The sequence below is a fragment of the Grampus griseus genome (genome assembly GCF_964374135.1).
Source record: "Grampus griseus genome assembly, chromosome: 6".
NCBI lineage: Eukaryota > Metazoa > Chordata > Mammalia > Artiodactyla > Delphinidae > Grampus > Grampus griseus.
In genome coordinates, this window is record NC_139000.1 from 34,764,025 (window position 1) to 34,782,287 (window position 18,263).

General features: G+C 41.4%; 1 protein-coding gene across 3 annotated transcripts; it reads left to right on the top strand.

Moving 5' to 3' along the window:
* The first annotated feature begins 420 nt into the window (after nucleotides 1-420).
* SLC25A51 (solute carrier family 25 member 51) lies at nucleotides 421-18,040 on the top strand. 3 transcript variants are annotated; one of them, XM_082656333.1, is made up of 3 exons: nucleotides 421-657; nucleotides 4,713-4,835; nucleotides 13,769-18,040. In XM_082656333.1, the coding sequence occupies exon 3, from the start codon at nucleotides 13,809-13,811 to the stop codon at nucleotides 14,697-14,699; it is 891 nt and encodes a 296-aa protein (XP_082512459.1). In that variant the 5' UTR covers nucleotides 421-657; nucleotides 4,713-4,835; nucleotides 13,769-13,808; the 3' UTR covers nucleotides 14,700-18,040. The 3 variants fall into 3 exon arrangements, with proteins under 3 accessions (XP_082512459.1, XP_082512460.1, XP_082512458.1); XM_082656334.1 differs by lacking the exon at nucleotides 421-657 and adding an exon at nucleotides 953-1,251; XM_082656332.1 differs by lacking the exons at nucleotides 421-657; nucleotides 4,713-4,835 and adding an exon at nucleotides 4,843-4,987.
* Nucleotides 18,041-18,263: the final 223 nt, after the last annotated feature.

Genomic DNA, 18,263 nt, shown 5'->3' on the forward strand with positions numbered 1-18,263 from the left:
TGACTTGACCTAGGCCTCCTAACTCCGGGTGCAGTGAAGTCCAAGACGTGCAAGTTGTCTGAGACTGAAAAGAAACAGGGTTTTTTAATGATTTGTATATTCTAAAGCACACACAGGTGTTCTGTGAACTGCAGGATCAGTAGCTGACACAAGGTCACTCCGAGGGTTTGATGAAATCTAACCAAGGATACAAAGGGAAGCGAGGCGGGGCCTTTCAAGGCCTAGGCGCACGTGCGCTTGCCACCCACACTATCACTTCCCAGTGGTCCTCCCGCAGCCTACGCACTAGAGAACGCGTTGGCTGTTTCTGGCACGGCAAGGCCACCGTACGGCACCAAAGGTACGGCATTCCAGCAAGTGGAACCCGAAAGCCTGACAACAGGTGTGATGGGTGACCCTACACCTGCCCTGCCGCGCCGAACCGCTGCCAGGAGTTGGCCGGCGTCACTCGACCCTCCGCGGGTTTAGAGAGAGGCGGCGCGGTGGCGTCTCCCTCACGTGACCGGGCTCGGCGGCATAGAGCGCGTCACGCTCCGCCCTGAGCTCGGGTCGGTCAAGGTCTGCGCCTGCGCCGGCTCGGTGGCTCGCGGGCTCGCGAGCTCGCCAGCCTGCAGGCGGGCCGCTACCGGGCGTGGAGCCTGGCGCCCGCGGCGATGGGTGAGTACAGGAAGCGGCCGAGAGGAAAGCACGGGGCTCCCCCGGCCTGCGCGTGGAGTGAGTGGAAGCACGAAGGAGGGTCTGAGGAGGCCGCCTGCACGGCCCTCTGGCGCGGCCGTTGAGGACTCACCGCCCCCCCGCCTCCGCGGGCGCGCGCGCGCTCGCAGTGCGCCCCCCCGCAGTACACCCCGCCGTTCCCGCGCGCGCCATCCCGGGTGGGACCTGCAGCCGCAGGGCCCAGCTCTTGCCTCCCAGCTCTGCCGCCCGCTGCCGGGCTTCGCTGGGCCGTGAGCGCCGTCCGACTGCCGGAACGAGCTTTTCCGGCGGAGGAGGCAGTGCGTTCATTTGGGCGCGCCCCGGGAAGGAAGGTGCCTCCCGGCGCGCATCGAGAGCGGGGCGGGGAGGGGCCGGGCTTTGCCTGCAGCCCGGGAGAGCAGCGTTGGGACCGCGGAAGGGCGCCTGCCCCCTCGGGGTCTGGGATACCGGGACCCCTGGCTCCGTTGAATGTCCGGGACGGAAGGGGCCTGGTCGACCCCGTCCGCCACCCTCCCCTCCCCCTCACTACAGACAGGGGAAATGGACGCCTGGAGAGCGGTAAGTTCAGCCACACAGCCAGACAATGGTTATTCTGCGACACCATGTTGCTTCGCGTTGTGGGAAACTCGGTGGTACAGTGCTTTTTTTGGAGATGCGGGGGGCATTGTTGTTAATTGAAAATCTCTGTACCAATTATTTAGTGTTAAGCTTATCTAGGTGGAGCGTGTCAATGCCTCAGCTATATTTACCCTTTTTTTTTTTTTTTTTGCTCCTTAGAGCTGTACACGTCTGGTCTTAATCCCCACCTTCTGTTTCTCTACCTGCAAGCTGTGAAACAGAAAACCTTAAATAACTGTGTAGTGCCCTTGCTAGTCTGAGCTTCCTCTGACCTTGTTTCGGAAGGATTCCATAAAATCAAAAGGTGCTAGGATCGGTCAGGTCCGCTAGTGGTTCCAGAGCACAGGTCTGGCGCTTTGGATCTGGAGTCACCTTGAGTGCATCTCGGGGAAAGATCACAAGCTGTTACCTTTAAGAGGAGTGGACTTGTCTGGTCTCTCCTTTGGTAGATTAAAGTAAGCCCAGAGAAATGGATTTTTAAATTGTAGACTTTGCTTTGTATTTATAGTAGCAAGATAGTGTCCTATCTAGGACTAGAACCGAGTTTAATCTTGTCCTGAATGCTGACTCAGACCTGCTGACTTGTGGGAGTTAACATCCTTTGAGAAATACAATTGCTTTCTCCTCAGTTTTTGCGCAGAGACCTTTGTGATGGATCACATCTCGGTCTTAACCACGTGGGCTATAAATTACAGTGAGCATTTAGACTTTACACTGTTTTCTTATGCCACAGAAGTTTGACTCTTGGAGTTGCTTGAAAGTCAGCTTAATTAACTTTGCTTCCTAATGTTGACATAGGTTGAGTGTTTTAGGTAGCAAACAAATGTAAAGTTATGGTAGATAAATTTTGCAATAAATTGCAAAGAATTATTATCCATGTTAAAGAATTTAAATATAGAGAAAAGTTTAGCAAAGAAATTTAGTCGTGTTCACAGAATAAACATGAAAAATTTTAAAGTCCACTGCTACAGAATACTGTGCACACTAGCCTTTGTTCTTTTGCCAAATTAAGAACCTATTCACACGATCCTGGTGTGTAGGGCAAAATGAGGGAGAAAGCTTTAAATCTGTGAAGTCTGGAAAGGTTTCATTACATTCCTTTTTCCTATGTCCAGGCCTGTTTTTAAAAATCTGAGACCCTAAATGTACACTAATGTTCTTTAAATTTCTTAGAATAGTTCAGTACAGCGGTCAATAAATGACTGGCTAACTTCTGTTAGCCACAGTTTTCTATCTGTTTAATAACAGACCGAAAGAGTCATGACAAAACTAGTTGAAGTAACTTTAATTTGCAAAATTTTGGAAAGTAATGCAAGTGCCATTCTAGTAAAAATTAAAAGTGAACATGGACAAAATTTTGTTGTTCAAGTGTATAAGTAACTTGGTTTGTATTATCAAGGAACATATATTGTTAAACAGCTGGTAGGTAGTGACTTTATAATTTAAAGTATATTGTTATGTGTTTAGTATGTAAAAATGAAACTTTTACATTCATAAATTGTCACAACGTGTTATGGTATAATAACACATAAATCTGGATATTTCTGTTGATTTTAACATTTAGTCCTGAAACTGAAGAAGAGCAAAGCATTACATAAAGTATTTCTATGCTAAATTGTTTTTAAATGTTGGTTAATCTTAGATTGGCAAGTATAGTACTGATAAGAGTTTAAACTCCTGTCTGGCAGCTAAAATGATAAGAAGTAAGAATGTAGAAGACTGATTAATAATTATCAAACTTTGTACCCTGGCAAACTTCTCAAGCATTTATAGAACAATTTTTCTTAAAATGCCATTGATTCCTTTCACTGGTTAACAGCACAAAATGTAACAGACAGAATGTCTGTTTTAAACAAATTAAAAAGCTGTGGGGTTTTTTTGGTTTGTTTTTTCAATTCTCCCTAAGTCAGATTTATGCATACCCACAAAAGCTGTGTGTGAAGGACAGCTATCATACATAAGGAGTTGTATCTGAATTAAGGGAAACAGCTGTTGAAAGGGAGTTAGTTCAATTAGTCAGCAACAGGTTAACAAGTTTAAAAATTGAGTCTTCAAATGCTCCTTGGCACAATGCTAATACTACATGAAGTGCTTCAGGTGTTGAGGAAGTCTATACAGCTTTTAGGAAAAATGCTTTTCTAGAAAAGCACGTCAGAACAATGGGGTCAGCAGGTTAGGGAGGTCCCACCTAGATATCAGAGCTACAGCTTCTCATATCTGTGCTGGAAAATACCATTTTTCCTGGATGGACTAAAAGTTCAGAACAGAACAGGGACATTTTTAACATTTCTTTCTTTCTTCATTTTAAGATCTCAGTTTCTTTCCCCCTCACCCTGTATTTCAGCATGATCCAGCAGAAAGATGGCTGCTTTTAGAAGTGGCGATTTTATTTTTCTTTCTGGGGTGAGACTGTTACGGAGCCTGGATACTTCAGGCTCGTATGCGTCCATGACCAGTGTCCTACTGTGGTCAAAAAACTTAGCAATGGACTTGGTGAACTTGGCTGCCTGCTGCTGCTTTGTTCTGCCACTGATGAAGGTCAACCTCAAGGTGTATTTGTCATCAAACCTTTTAAGACTGGAGGCTAGTTGCCAGATATCAGGGTCCATCCCTGCAGGATCTTTCCTGTGGGCCACGAGAAAGATGCTCTTCTCCTGAGCATAAATTAAGGATGTGCTGCGATGTCCGGAGCCTAAACAGGCTTGGACTCTGGAAAGGGTGCATATCACTCCAGGTCAAAGCCACTGTGGTGAAGAAACACAAGATGGTACAGATGGTAAGGTGACTGCCAATTAGACCAAAACGCTCCATGGAATGTATTACAAAGTAATAGTTAAGGTTTTGCTTAAAGCAAAATATATACCCTTAAACACTCAAATTATGAAACAAAGAATAAATAAAAATAAGAAATTTCCCTTCAATAAATTAGAAGAAAACAAACCCAGACAAAGCAGGAGAAATGAGATGATAAAGAGGAAAAACAAATTTAAAAACTGAAAAATAGTAAAATTGGTAAATTTAAGAACTGGTTCTGGGCTTCCCTGGTGGCGCGGTGGTTGAGGGTCTGCCTGCAGATGCAGGGGACGCGGCGGGTTCGTGCCCTGGCCCGGGAGGATCCCACATGCCACGGAGCGGCTGGGCCCATGAGCCATGACTGCTGAGCCTGCGCGTCCGGAGCCTGTGCTCTGCAACGGGAGAGGCCACAACAGTGAGAGGCCCGTGTACCCAAAAAAAAAAAAGAACTGGTTCTTTGCTGGGATGATAGGAATGTGAATTAGGTAAACTGACTACCCTGCTCAAGAAAAAGGAATATAGGCACACAAGATTAGAAGTGTTTTTTTAAAACAGCAAGTGCTTTATAAGACTATATAAATAAACCAGACTTTTTTTTTTTTTTAAAGGAAATCCAGTTATCAGAGTTGACTCCAGAAGAGAGAACCTAACAGACCTAACAATGGAAGAAATTGAGGAAGTTATCAAAAAGCTACCATCCCCCAAAACACCAGTCCCAGATGGTGTTTCAGGTGAATTCTTTTAACTTTCAAGAAAAAGATAATTATAAGATTTAAATTGTTCACCAGCTTAAAGAAGGAAAAATGACAGATTTCTTTTACAAAGCCAGTGGAACATTGACACCTGAACTTGACATGAAGATAGTACTGAAATTGGAAACTTGGTATGTTATGAATAGTGATGTGAAATTTTAAAATAAAATGTTAGCAAACTGTATTTAGTGATACATTAAAGGAATATTTCACTGTGGCCAAGTAGGATTCACCTCCATATTGCAAGGGCGAGAAATACACTAACGTATACACCAAATAAATACATCAGAAAAGAACAATAATAATAGTTTATCCTTGTTGAGCCACCTGCTGTGCTGTAGACTACTTTCCTGGGGGCTTCACATGTATTAATTCAGTTAATTGGCCGGCCTATGAGGTAGGTAACATTCTTATTTTATAAACGAGGAAACTAAGCCACAGAGACATTGAGTAACTTGCTGAAGGTCACACAATAGATTTGTAGTGGAGCCAGAATTTGAACCCAGGCAATTAACTGTATCTGTTAAATGTTACACTGGCTCTGTTTCCAGTATCCATATGATCTTCTTAGTAGCTTCCTAAAAGCATCTGACCAAAGTTCAAGATAGATTCCTGACTTAGTGGCAGTGGGGGTGGAGGTGGTGGTAAAACAGGAATCAATGTATATCCCTCCTGTGTTTGGAAATTCTAAGAGACCCTTATCATCAGTTGACCATTAGTACTAGAAAAATGGAATCAATTTTTAATGGGAAAAACAGGGGGCAGGGACTTCAATTATAATTGCAGATATACTGATTCTTAGAATGAATGCAGAATGAAGTTTTGGGAGTTATAGTGTAATTTGTCAGATGAAATTATATGATAGTACTGGGAAGACATGCTCCACTTCAAGTTTGCAGAACAATCCTAAAGATGGGCAGGGATAGATGGCAAACAGGGAATATTACTTGAGAGGGAACAAATTTTATATGGGCCAATTGATCAGTGAATATTTTTGTGTCATGATAACTTGTTTCCCTCTGTAAACTTGAAACTGCTAGGACTTGGATTATGAACACTCAGATGACAAGAACTTGCTCCTCAAACCAAAAGCCAGTGTCATGCTTCACAGTTAATCCCTGTGGAGTTGTCACAGATGTCAAAGTATAAGGATGTTTACTATTACCATAATTTAATTATGTTCAGGAGGTATATGCCAATCCAATAAGAAGAAAGAAAGATGCATACTGTAAAGGAGAAGGCAAAATTATTTGTGATATATAGTAGAAACAAGCAAATCCACCAAAAAACTGAGAAATAGGGGACTATGGGCTGCTTCTAACTTTAATACACAGGAATTGGTAGCTTTTTCATATGCAGACAAAAAGCAGTTAGAAAATTAATTGGAAGAAAACAACCCTTTCATAATAGGGACTGAAAAGGTAAAATACCTTTCAAGGTCTATATGAAAAAAATTTTAAATGCTAAGGTTTGTGAAAAGAAACAAGTAAACAGGAAGATATCACATCCTTGTAAAGTAAGGTACAATTTTTTTTTAAGGTTCAATTTTGAAAAAGTGACAGTACTTTAAATTTATAAAGTCACTTCTGCTGTAAAATACCAAGATTTTTGGGAGGAATATGACAAAAATACATTAAAGTTTATCTGGAAAAGTGTAAGAGCCCGGAAAACTGATGATTCTGACAAGAGTAAAAGGGAAAGCCCTACTAGTTGATGAAATCTACTCTGATGCTACAGTAGGTTAAAATCAGTTGTACCTAGAGAAGAAATACAAGGCTGTTGTGGAACAGAGTGGAGTGCAGAAGTAAATGCAGGTGCTTGTGAGTATTTAGATGATGCTAACCAGTGAGGAAAAGAAGGCTCATCAGTCAGTTTCTAGGCAATCTCTTATCTTTGCTTCATTCCTTATACTGTAGTTCCAGAGAAATTAAAGTACAGATGGTAAATGAAACCATAGAAGTTGTAGAAGGAAGCATGGATTACTTGTTTATAATTTTGGAATAATGAAGGACACAAAACCTAGAAGCCAAGATCAATAGAATTCATATCCATATTAGGAACTTCATCACAAAAATGATACAAAGTAGGGAAAGTATATGCCACAACTTGATTAATATAACTAGGATTGATTTTCTTCGTGCACAAAGAAATTTTCCAAATCAACAAGGAAAAAAACAAAGTGCCTACAGAAAAATGGATAATGTGAAATTTTACAGTACTAAAAGAAATTCAAATGGTCAATAAAAAATGCTGAATTGTATGTATGTATGTATGTACGTATGTATGTATGTATTGTATGTATTTATGTCTGTGTTGGGTCTTCATTGCTGCGCCTGGGCTTTCTACAGTTGTGGCGAGCGGGCGCCACTCTTCGCTGCGGTGCATGGGCCTCTCACTGCAGTGGCTTCTCTTGTTGTGGAGCACGGTCTCTAGGTGCACGAGCTTCAGCAGTTATGGCTCGCGGGCTCCAGAGTGCAGGCTCAGTAGTTGTGGCGCGCACGGCTTAGTTGCTCCATGGCATGTGGGATCTTCCTGGACCAGGGCTCGAACCCATTTCCCCCGCATTTGCAGGCAGATTCTTAACCACTGTACCACCAGGGAAGCCCCAGAAATTACTGTTTAATACCTGGTGCTGTAAATGGTAGGGCAACTGGGACTGGCATACACTTAATGGAAATATAAATCACAGTAAGTTTTCTGGAGGCAATTGGCCGTAGCTATCAAATTAAAATGTATTCCTGGGCTTCCCTGGTGGCGCAGTGGTTAAGAATCCTGCCAATGCAGGGGACACGGGTTCGAGCCCTGTCTGGGAAATTCCCACATGCCACTGTGCCACCAGGGAAGCCCTTTTTGTGTATTTTTTAAATGATGGTTAGGTTGGTGGGGATGGGATGGAGTGTGTGACTAGAGTCGGACTTAGTAGTAAGGAGCCTTTGGCAGTAGTCAGGCAGGAGGTGAAGAGGACCTGGGTTGGGACAGTGAGCCTGGAGGAGAGGATGTATGTGTATTTAATTAATTTACAATTTTATTTTTCTCTTAAAAAAATATACATCTTTTTTAAATGTCTTTTTTTAGTTTATTTTATTGAAGCATGGTTGATTTACAGTGTTGTGTTAATTTCTGCTGTACAGCATAGTGATTCAGTTATACATATATGCATTCTTTTTCATTATGGTTTATCACAGGATATTGAATATAGTTCCCTGTGCCATAGAGTAGGACCTTGTTGTTTATCCATTCTCTATATAATAATTTGCATCTGCTAATCCTAAACACCCACTCCATCCCTCTCCCAACCCGCTTCCCCTTGACAACCATAAGTCTGTTCTCTATGTCTGTGTCTGTTTCTATTTGGTAGATAAGTTCAAGTTCATTTGTATCATATTTTAGATTCCACGTATAAGTGATATCAAATGGTATTTGTCTTTCCCTTTCTGACTTGCTTCACTTAGTATGATCATCTCTAGGGTCATCCACATTGCTGCAAATAGCATTATTTCATTTTCTTTATTTTAAATTATTTTTGGCTGCGTTGGGTCTTTGCTGCTGCGCACGGGCTTTCTCTAGTTGCAGTGAGCGGGGGCTACTCTTCGTTGCGGTTTGTGGGCTTCTCATTGCGGTGGCTTCTCTTGTTGCAGAGCATGGGCTCTAGGTGCGCGGGCTTAGTTGCTCTGTGGCATGTGGGATCTTCCTGGACCAGGGCTCAAACCTGTGTCCCCTGCATTGGCAGGCAGATTCTTTTTTTTTTTTTTTAATATGAATTTATTTATTTTATTTTATTTTTGGCTGCACTGGGTCTTCGTTGCTGCATGAGGGCTTTTCTCATTGCTGCGAGCGGGGGCTACTCTTCGATGTGGTGCACAGGCTTCTCATTGTGGTGGCTTCTCGTTGGGAGCACGGGCTCTAGGCGCGTGGGCTTCAGTAGTTGAGGCACACGGGCTCAGTAGTTGTGGCTCGCGGGCTCAGTAGTTGTGGCACACATGCTTAATTGCTTCGCAGCACGTGGGATCTTCCCGGACCAGGGCTCAAACCCGTGTTTCCTGCATTGGCAGGTGGATTCTTAACCACTGCGCCACCAAGGAATGGCAGGCAGATTCTTAATCACTACGCCACCAGGGAAGTCCTGCTCTATTAAATGTATTTTTAATGTGTAAATTTAATGTGTAACTTTTTCTAAAGTAATATACATTTATTTTGTGAATTTCTGTTTAAATGATTCATTTGTTGTTTTATTGGATCTACGAGCGGCCCAGCTCCAGGGATTCTGGCCTCTTGGTGAAGCATTTTGGTGACTTCATAATCTAACTGCTTTAATACCTGCCAAAGTTAGAAATAATTCCTCTCTCTGAGCCGGGCCTTCCTTTGATTATTTAAATTGCAGTGGAACAAATTTTTAGAATGTCAGGGGAAAGTGTTTTACTGTCCCTTTATTCCCCATCATGATAGTGCTAAGCAGCATTTAGAGACAAGTCCCACTCCTCCAGCCTCTGCCAAAGTTGAGGTTAATTCAAATGAACACAGTTTTGGTGCCCAGGGGTAGTGTGGCTGCCCTGGTGTTGGGGGTGGACAGTGAAAGGTTGGGGCTCTGGTCCTGTCTAGTTCTACAGGTGTGACCAGGTGACAGTGGGGAGAAGATTCCTGACCCCTTTTATTACCTTCCTTATGGCAGATTTCAGGCCTGCAGTGGTTTCCAGGCATAATTCTTCTGAACTGAGGGCATGTTTATCTTTTCTAATAGAAATGTGATAGCAAGCCAGCTCCAACTACAGACAAAGCAGCATTGGGCTAGAGTGTACAGATGTTACATTTTCTTCTTAATATAGTCTGTCTTCTGGGAAAAGGGCACACAGATCTAGGTGTAACATGCCTAAGGAAAATAATTTGTTTCTATTAGCTTCCCATGAGAAAGGAAAAAAATAGTACATAGTAGCGTCAGGGTCTTGGGATCATCCTGAGGGTCTCTGGTGATGCAGGTCCTAGCCTGCTTTTCCATCATTGTCTGCCGCCCATCCATCTCGCACCCACATTAAGCTCCAGCCAGACACCCTCCTCAGGAATGTGATGCTGCTGCTCCTTTGACACGGGGCCTACACCTTAGCCTGTGCTGCTTTGGCTAAAATGTGCCCCACCCTTAGGTACATCCAGAGTCCTATTCACCTTTCAGAGCCCTGCCCAGAGGTCACAGACCCCCCTGTCTTTCCCTCCAGACAGCTAATTAATGACCCCTTCCTCTGTGGGGCCTTTATACCTTCTGTGTATTTCTGTGGTTGCATTTACCACACTGTGGTCCAGTTGTTTGCATGTCGTATCTCCCGAGGCCAGCGTCCTTTTATCTCTAATCTCTGAACATTACAGGAGTTGAATAAGTTGGTTGAATTAAAATCTCTTAGTATACTGAGGAGGCCAGTGTAAAAGCAGGCAAAGAAGAAATTCCCAACAAAAGTAAATGAAAATCTTCTTGATAATGTTATACTGTAAGTCTGAATGAAGCAAATACAAAAAACAGTACAGTGCTCACTGTGTCCCCAGAACAGCAGTGGGACCCGGTGCACTGTACTCTTCAGCTGACTTCTGCCCCAGTGCAGGGTGGGTGGCCTTGGCCCATTGTAACTGGAAGCAGCCTCAGAGGTACAGCAATTTGCCTTGTTCACTTGGGAGCATTGTCACATCCTTTCTGTCACTGTTTGCCTTGTCCTGATTAGACCTTAGTTTTGTCAGTCTCCAACTTTTGAAGACAGTAAATTGAGACAAATTCAACTTGAAAAATATAGAAAAGGAAAATACAGCATTATTATGAAATTAGAAAATGTAAACTACTTATTTTGGCTTTTCTATATGTATATTGATAAAAACAGGATTGTGCCATGTCAATAAAAATATTCTCCTTTATTTTTTCTTCTGTAACACTTTATTGATCATAAAAAGGACTAACTGCTATCTGAAACTTCATTAATACCATTAAAAATTCAAAATTAATATACTGAACCTTAAATATAAATACTCCTTTATTTTTAGTACCTATATGACATCCCATCAGGTGGCTACATCTTCATGTATGCAGTGTGTCCCTTACTGTTGCGCATTTAATTTTTACTCTGTATTTCTGTTAAGAGCGTTGTAATTGTCCTATAATTGAGTCTTTATGTACCTCTCTTGTTAATAATTATTTCCCTAGGCTATATTTCTAGAAGGAAAATTAGAGTCGTATGTGTGTTCCATATTTTATGTTACATGTCTGTGGCTCCTGCACATATAAGCTCCTCAAGAACTGATGCTTTCTGATTATGTGCCTCACTCTGCTCTACCTTCACATGATGACATTTCTCTTTAACACCTTTTGTCCTGATGCTTAGCGGTTTACAGCAGCGTGTGTGTATGGGGAGGGGGAAAAAAAGGAACTTGTTTTTTGTTTGTTTTTGTCATAAGTCAAAGAGCTAGATGGTTTACGTGACTTATTTTGTTCTTATTTATTTATAATTGAAACTGTGGTTAAAAAAAAAATCAGGGACTTTCCTGGTGGTGCAGTGGTTGGGAGTCCACCTGCCAATGCAGGGGACACAGGTTCGAGCCCTGGGCTGGGAAGATCCCACATGCCATGGAGCAACTAAGCCCGTGCACCACAACTACTGAGACTGCGCCCTACAGCCCGCGAGGCACAACTACTGATCCCACGCGCCGCAACTACTGAAGCCCGCGTGCCCTAGAGCCTGTGCTCCGCGACAAAAGAAACCACCGCAGTGAGAAGCCCGCGCACCACAACAAAGAGTAGCCCCCGCTCGCTGCAACTAGGAGGAGTCCGTGTGCAGCAATGAAGACCCAGCACAGCCAAAAAAAAAATTAATAAATTTTAAAAAAAATTAAAAATCATAAGATTTACCATCTTAACCAATTTTAAGTGTAAGTTCAGTAACATTAAGTATATTTACATTGTTATAAAACAGATCTCCGGAAATTTTTCATCTTGCAGAACTGAAACTATACCCATTAAACAATAACTCTGTTCCCACCTCCCCCAACCCCTGATAATAACCGCTATTCATCTCTATGAATTTGACTACTTTAGGTACCTCATATAAGTGGAATTACACTCTATTTGCCATTTTATGACTGGCTTATTTCACTTGTCCTCAAGGTTCATCCATGTTGTAGCATGTGACAGGATTTCCTTCCTTTTTAAGGCCACATAATGTTCTGTTGTACGTACATACCATGTTTTGTTTATCCATTTGTTCATCAGTGGACACTTGGGATGCTTTCACCTCTTGGCTATTTGTGAATAGTTCTGCTGTGAACTTGGATGTGCAGATATCTCTTGGAGACCCTACAGTAAATTCTTTTGGATATATACCCAGAAGTGGGATTGGTGATGGTATTGTATGGTAGTTCTATTTTTAATTTTTTGAAGAACTGCCAGACTGTTTTTCCATAGTGGTTGCATCATTTTACATCCCCACTAACACTTGTTATTTTCTTCTTTTTTTTTTTTTTAATAGTAGCTGTCCTAATGGGTATGAGGTTTTCATTTGCATTTCTCTGATAATAAGTGATGTTGAGCATCTTTTCATATGTCCGTTGGCCATTTGTACATCTTCTTTGGAGAAGTGTCTGTTAAGTCCTTTGCTTGTTTTTAATCAGGTTATAGATGACTGGCAAGGACTGATCTTGCCATTTTAAAAAGCAGATGTATTCTAGGGGTAGGACCTTGCCTTCATTCCACTAAGTGGGCTAAGCCTGTGTATTTAGGCTTCAAATCTTTTTCAGCATGGTCTGGTACGGCCACTCTTTGTCCCAGGGCATCCTCCCAAAGTCATTGCCATCTGTGGTATGACAGCAGGAACATGAACTCTGGAGGCAGACTTCATTTCAAGATGCCAGCTCCACCAGTTACTAACTACCTTGGATGAAGATGAGTATTGGTTTTTCCATTTGTAAAACTGGGAAAATAATGTTTACTTTATGGAGTTGTTTTGAGAATTAAATACGTGAAAATTGTGCTTAGTATATACCTGCAGGCCTTCCTTGAGCCTGTTCTCCCAGCCTCCACCTCACAGAGTGTGTGCTCACTGTCCCTTACCTGTGTTCCCATAGTATATATTTATCATGGAAGGACTTACACTGTGGAGTGATTGTAGACCTTGGCAGAGCCTTCTGTTAGATTGCAAGTTCCTTGTCTTTGACTCTCTAGCACTTAGCAGAGGGCCTAGTTTACAGTAGATACTAAGTAAGTGTTAGTGAACAGAATGACTGAGTGTATGTCTTGCTCTTCTTTTTCTCATGAGAGGACTTTGTTTCAGAAGGATAATAGCATGTACCATTATGTAGTGTAGGCATTACATATGAACTAGTCCAGTGGTTCTCAAATTTTTGGGTCTCAGGACCGCTTTACACTTAAAAAATTTTTGTGGACCCCAAAGAGCCTTTATTTGTATGGATTAATATTCATGGTCTTAGAAATAAAAACAAAATTTTAAAATATTTATTAATTCACTTTAACAAAATGATAAACCCATTACATGTTAATATAATCAACACATTTTCATGAAAAATAATTATTTCCCCCCTAAAAAATTAATAAGTATGTTTTACAGTTTTGTAAGTCTGTTTAATGTCTGACTTAAAAGGTTGGTGGAGTCTCATATCTACCTCTGCATTTGTTCTGTTGTGATAAATTGTTTTAGTTGAAGTATATGCAGAAAATCCAGCCTCACATGGATATGTAGTTGGAAAGGGGAGGACCTCCTGGACTACTGAAAGGGCCTCAGGGCCCTCCAAAAATACTTGAAGAAACAGTGATCTAGTTTAAAAGGGAAAAATGTAATAGAGTCCAGAAATTGGAGGAAGGATTAGGGGAAATTTTCATATGTTTAGCACTGTATATAAAGGTTTACCTATTATCATTTTATTATTTGTAGGTTAAAAAAATCCTTCCCGAAGAAGATCTTAAGCAACACGATGGATTCAGAAGCTCATGAAAAGAGGCCACCAATCCTAACATCTTCAAAGCAAGATATAGCACCTCATATTGCAAATGTTAGTGAAATGAAGCATTACTTGTGTGGCTGCTGTGCGGCTTTCAACAATATAGCCATCACATTTCCCATTCAGAAGGTCCTCTTTCGGCAACAGCTGTATGGAATCAAAACCCGGGATGCAGTACTTCAGTTGAGGAGGGATGGGTTTCGAAATTTGTATCGCGGAATCCTTCCCCCTTTAATGCAGAAGACGACTACACTGGCACTTATGTTTGGTCTGTATGAGGATTTATCTTGCCTTCTCCGTAAGCATGTCAGTACCCCAGAGTTTGCAACCTGTAGCCTGGCCGCAGTACTTGCAGGAACGACAGAAGCAATTTTCACTCCATTGGAAAGAGTTCAAACATTGCTTCAAGACCACAAGCATCATGACAAATTTACAAACACTTATCAGGCTTTCAAAGCACTGAAATGCCATGGAATTAGAGAGTATTATCGAGGCTTGGTGCCTGTTCTTTTCCGTAACGGATTCAGCAATGTCCTTTTTTTTAGCCTTCGAGGTCCCATCAAGGAGTACCTGCCTACAGCAACAACCCACGGTGCTCATTTGGTCAATGATTTTATCTGCGGGGGCCTGTTGGGTGCCATGTTGGGGATCTTGTTTTTTCCAGTTAATGTTGTAAAAACTCGCATGCAATCTCAGATTGGTGGGGAATTTCAGTCTTTCCCTAAGGTTTTCCAAAAAATCTGGCTAGAACGGGACAGGAAACTGACAAATCTTTTCAGAGGTGCCCATCTGAATTACCATCGATCCCTCATCTCTTGGGGCATAATTAATGCGACTTATGAGTTCTTGTTAAAGATTATATGAAAGAAATCAGTTAAGTGCCATTAATCAACTGAATAGACCTAAGAAGAATGCAGTTTGGCCTTGTTTCTAATTGGCCAAATACAAGTTGGTGTCCTAAGTCCAGGGCACAGTGAATTACGGGCAAAGCTGTTTTTCTTAAGCACCAACAAATTCAGAATAAAAGGTTTCAGTAGGAAAATTTAAGGTTTTGGGGGGATTTTGGGGGGGACAGTGTTAGTACTTTTTTTAATCATTATCTGAGAACTTTAGGCTAATTGCCTGGTTAATAGCTGTCTATCTGATGGCTTTTGACAAGGAAACTAACAGCCAAGATATATGATACTTTTTTCCACAAATCTTCTGTATTGAAGCATAAGTGGCCATGACCAGCCAGAGGAAAGGCTCTTAGGGTCCCATGATTTCTCAGGCTTACTTCTATTACTCCATTTCTTCTCTGCTTTTAGGAGGAGTTACAAAGGGTAGTTTTTGTTAACTTAAAACATATACATGGTAGGAAAAAGGAGCAGAAGAGAGAAGAAAAACAGCTTATTATGTGTAGGTTTTTCATGATAAATTGTTTGTATTCGTTTTGAAACTAAGCACCTGTTGGGATGGTCATTATCCAAATTATTTCTCTTTCGACGTGGTAGACTAAAGCAACTAATGACATCTCCCATTTTGCTTTCTAGGGTAGAAAGTTTTCTCTGTATTTCTCAACATGACCTTAAAGCTTCCCAAAATATTTTTATATTAATTTCACTATTTCGTTGCCAGAAAACGTGGAGGCTTAAATTTTGTTAAAGGTGTTTCATCCCATTAAGAAGGTTCATATTACAGGTATCCCCCACTTCTCCAGAGTTTCCTTTATGCCACTTCGCTTTTACAAAAGACCTACACTAGTACCTGTTTTCACTAACCAAAAGAAATACAGAGATGATTTTTGCTTTTACAAGAAAAGGTGATTGCTTCCTCATTCTATGCCATTTCGGCTTACAAAAAGTTCCGCAGGAATGCGGGGGAAACCTGTAATTGCATTACAGATCCAATTCTGTTTAGCTCAGCTTCTTTGAATTGTTGTTGCCAATTTAGTGAAGAGCTTTGGAGTTTTGGTAGTTTTTCCTTTGAGTAGTAGTTTGTCATAGTCAAGTATCCTGTTCTCTTGAAACTCCCTTTAAAAAAACAACAAAATGCTTCCATAAAATTTTATTTTGGAAGTCTATTAATAGGACCTCAGATTTTTTTTCTGGTTTCTAAGTGTTCTGGGGAAGGGGAAAAAAACTCAGTACTTTTTCCCAGATAAATAAGGCAAAGTGACTCATACACCAATTGAATAACTAATAAAACATACGAGACATCCTAGAAAAGTGGTTTATCGATCTTTTAAAAATCCACATCTGTAAGTATTATGTAGTTAAGATTACCTTCCAGCATCTGACACGGAGCAGAGCACATGGGTTTTATTACCAGTCTTTCATCATTCTGGGTAATTGCATGTTACTCTGTGCACATGCTGACCAAAATAAAGTCAGGGTCTCAATTGGTAGTTTACTCAGTTTCTGGACAGATAGTCCAAAAACGATGTTTACCTCTCAATGCAGGGTGGCTGGTCAAGTGACAGGAACATCTTCCTTCCAGCTGTGAAGCATTCGGAGGCATTGTCACGCCTTTGCCAGGCAGTAGTGAAGCTCACTAGCTTTACAAAGGCTCTGTCTGACAGCGTTGTGCTGGAAATGGCCGTTAATTTTAGAAACCAAGGTGCAGGTGTAAGGATTTGAGAAAACAAGGATTTGACACCAAATAAATGAGAGTAGCATCCTTTGGCCTATGGAATAGAGTCAGGATTTCAAGTGGGTTGTTTCAGGAATGAGTGGCAAAGGCACTGGTGTCTGATCCCCTCGCTCGTGTGTGTGTGTGTGTGTGTCCAGCACTCCTGGGCATATCTGAGTGCTCAGCATGTGGCCGGTGCGTTAGCCTGGGGTCACACCCTGACCCTGGGAGTAGACTCCACTGGCCTTCAGTTCCACGGGGCTTCCTTTTGCCTCTACACTCCATGTAGGTGATAGAAATCTAAATTCTAAAGCACTTTTGTGAAATACAAGTGAAGTGAGAATTTGAAGGAGGGTGCTTCCTCTTCTGCTGTCTCAAACATGTGGCATTTAAAAACAAATATTTTTTTAATGGTTTTAACTCATTATATTTTTTGATTTCTTTGTCACTTTTTACAGCTTTTGAAGACCAAACTGCAAATACGTTACCAGGGTTGGTTTTATGTTGTCCTATATTTTCTTAAATTTGACAAAAAACTCAACAGAATTTGTGGTAGCCAACAGCTTTGTCTGAAATTTAAAAGAAGTCAAAATGTGTTATTAGTAAGGAAGAGATTCTAACTATTGTTTTTGCCTTCAGTGTGAACTAGTATGGTAATAATTTGGAAAAAGCAAACATGAGTGAATAACTTTTATCTGCACAGCTTTAAAAGTGGCCTTTCTGTGGCACAGACAGCTCATGAGCGCAGGGCACTCCTGGTCTTGCCTCCTATACTTCATTCTGATGCCACCAGAAATATGTTCTGGATTCTATACGTAACACCCTTAGAGTGGTATGAGCCCTCAGGACTGTACTACAGAGTAAACTCAACCTCTGTATGGTGGCAAATGTATGTGTCTTTGTTTCATTTGTGGTTGGAGACAAAGTTGATGCTTTAGTCTCAATAGTCAATATTCATCTTACTTTATGGTTGGTTATATAATCACCTGCTATATATTACGAACTGTGCAATGAGACAGAATTGTGCATATATAATCATCTTTGGAGACCTGCAATTCCTTGGCTTGATTACAGTGGTGATACTCAGTTACAGGGCTGTACAAACCTTAATAAGAGGATAACGGGTGGTACTGGAGGGCTTCACGGTAAGCCGATCACGTTGACCAGCACTGTTCAGTGTAGATGAAGTAGTGTCGTGTGAGGGGCGTGCAGTCAAGGTGGAAGCGAGGTGGGAGATCACATTTAAAGAAAGGGTAAGCGCTCAGCCTTGGTTTCTTTTAAAATAGTCTGTTTTCTCACGTGCTTATAAATGTGTATCAAAGACTTGAATAGGCATTCTCCTTAACGCCGAGGGTTTTCTGTTTTTAATGCTGTCTTTTTGCCTAATAGTGAATATTTGCTTGCCTAAATGGCTCCTAAATTGTGGAGGAGTCTACACGTTTCCTTTTTTAAAGTTTCATTGTTAAAAGTGGTTGTTTTTGTTTGATATTTTGAGTTTTGTGACTATATGAGTTTAAATGAAATCTGTTAAATGTTTCAGAGTTAACGTGTTTCTTTTGGTATTTCTGATCGGAATAAATTTTTTTTTAAGTCCATTTTTCTGGTCTCTTGTGGCTGGGTTAGGGTTAGTAGCACTGTCCTTTTTGTGGTAGATTAGTCTATTAGTCTTTTTGTTGGTAAAACATTCAGCACACTACTTTGACTATTAGTGACTTCACCTGATAACTTTGTAGGTAGAACAGTTCTTCAGTTATCCATTTTGTTTGGTCAAGAGGAGTTCCAGATAAGTTAATTTTCTAGATAGGTTAACTACAAAGC

Coding starts and splice junctions, on each gene's coding strand:
- SLC25A51 (XM_082656332.1), top strand. CDS start 4,908: ATGACAGATTTCTTTTACAAAGCCAGTGGAACATTGACACCTGAACTT. Junction 4,988..13,768: donor GTACTGAAATTGGAAACTTG/GTATGTTATGAA, acceptor TATTATTTGTAG/GTTAAAAAAATCCTTCCCGA.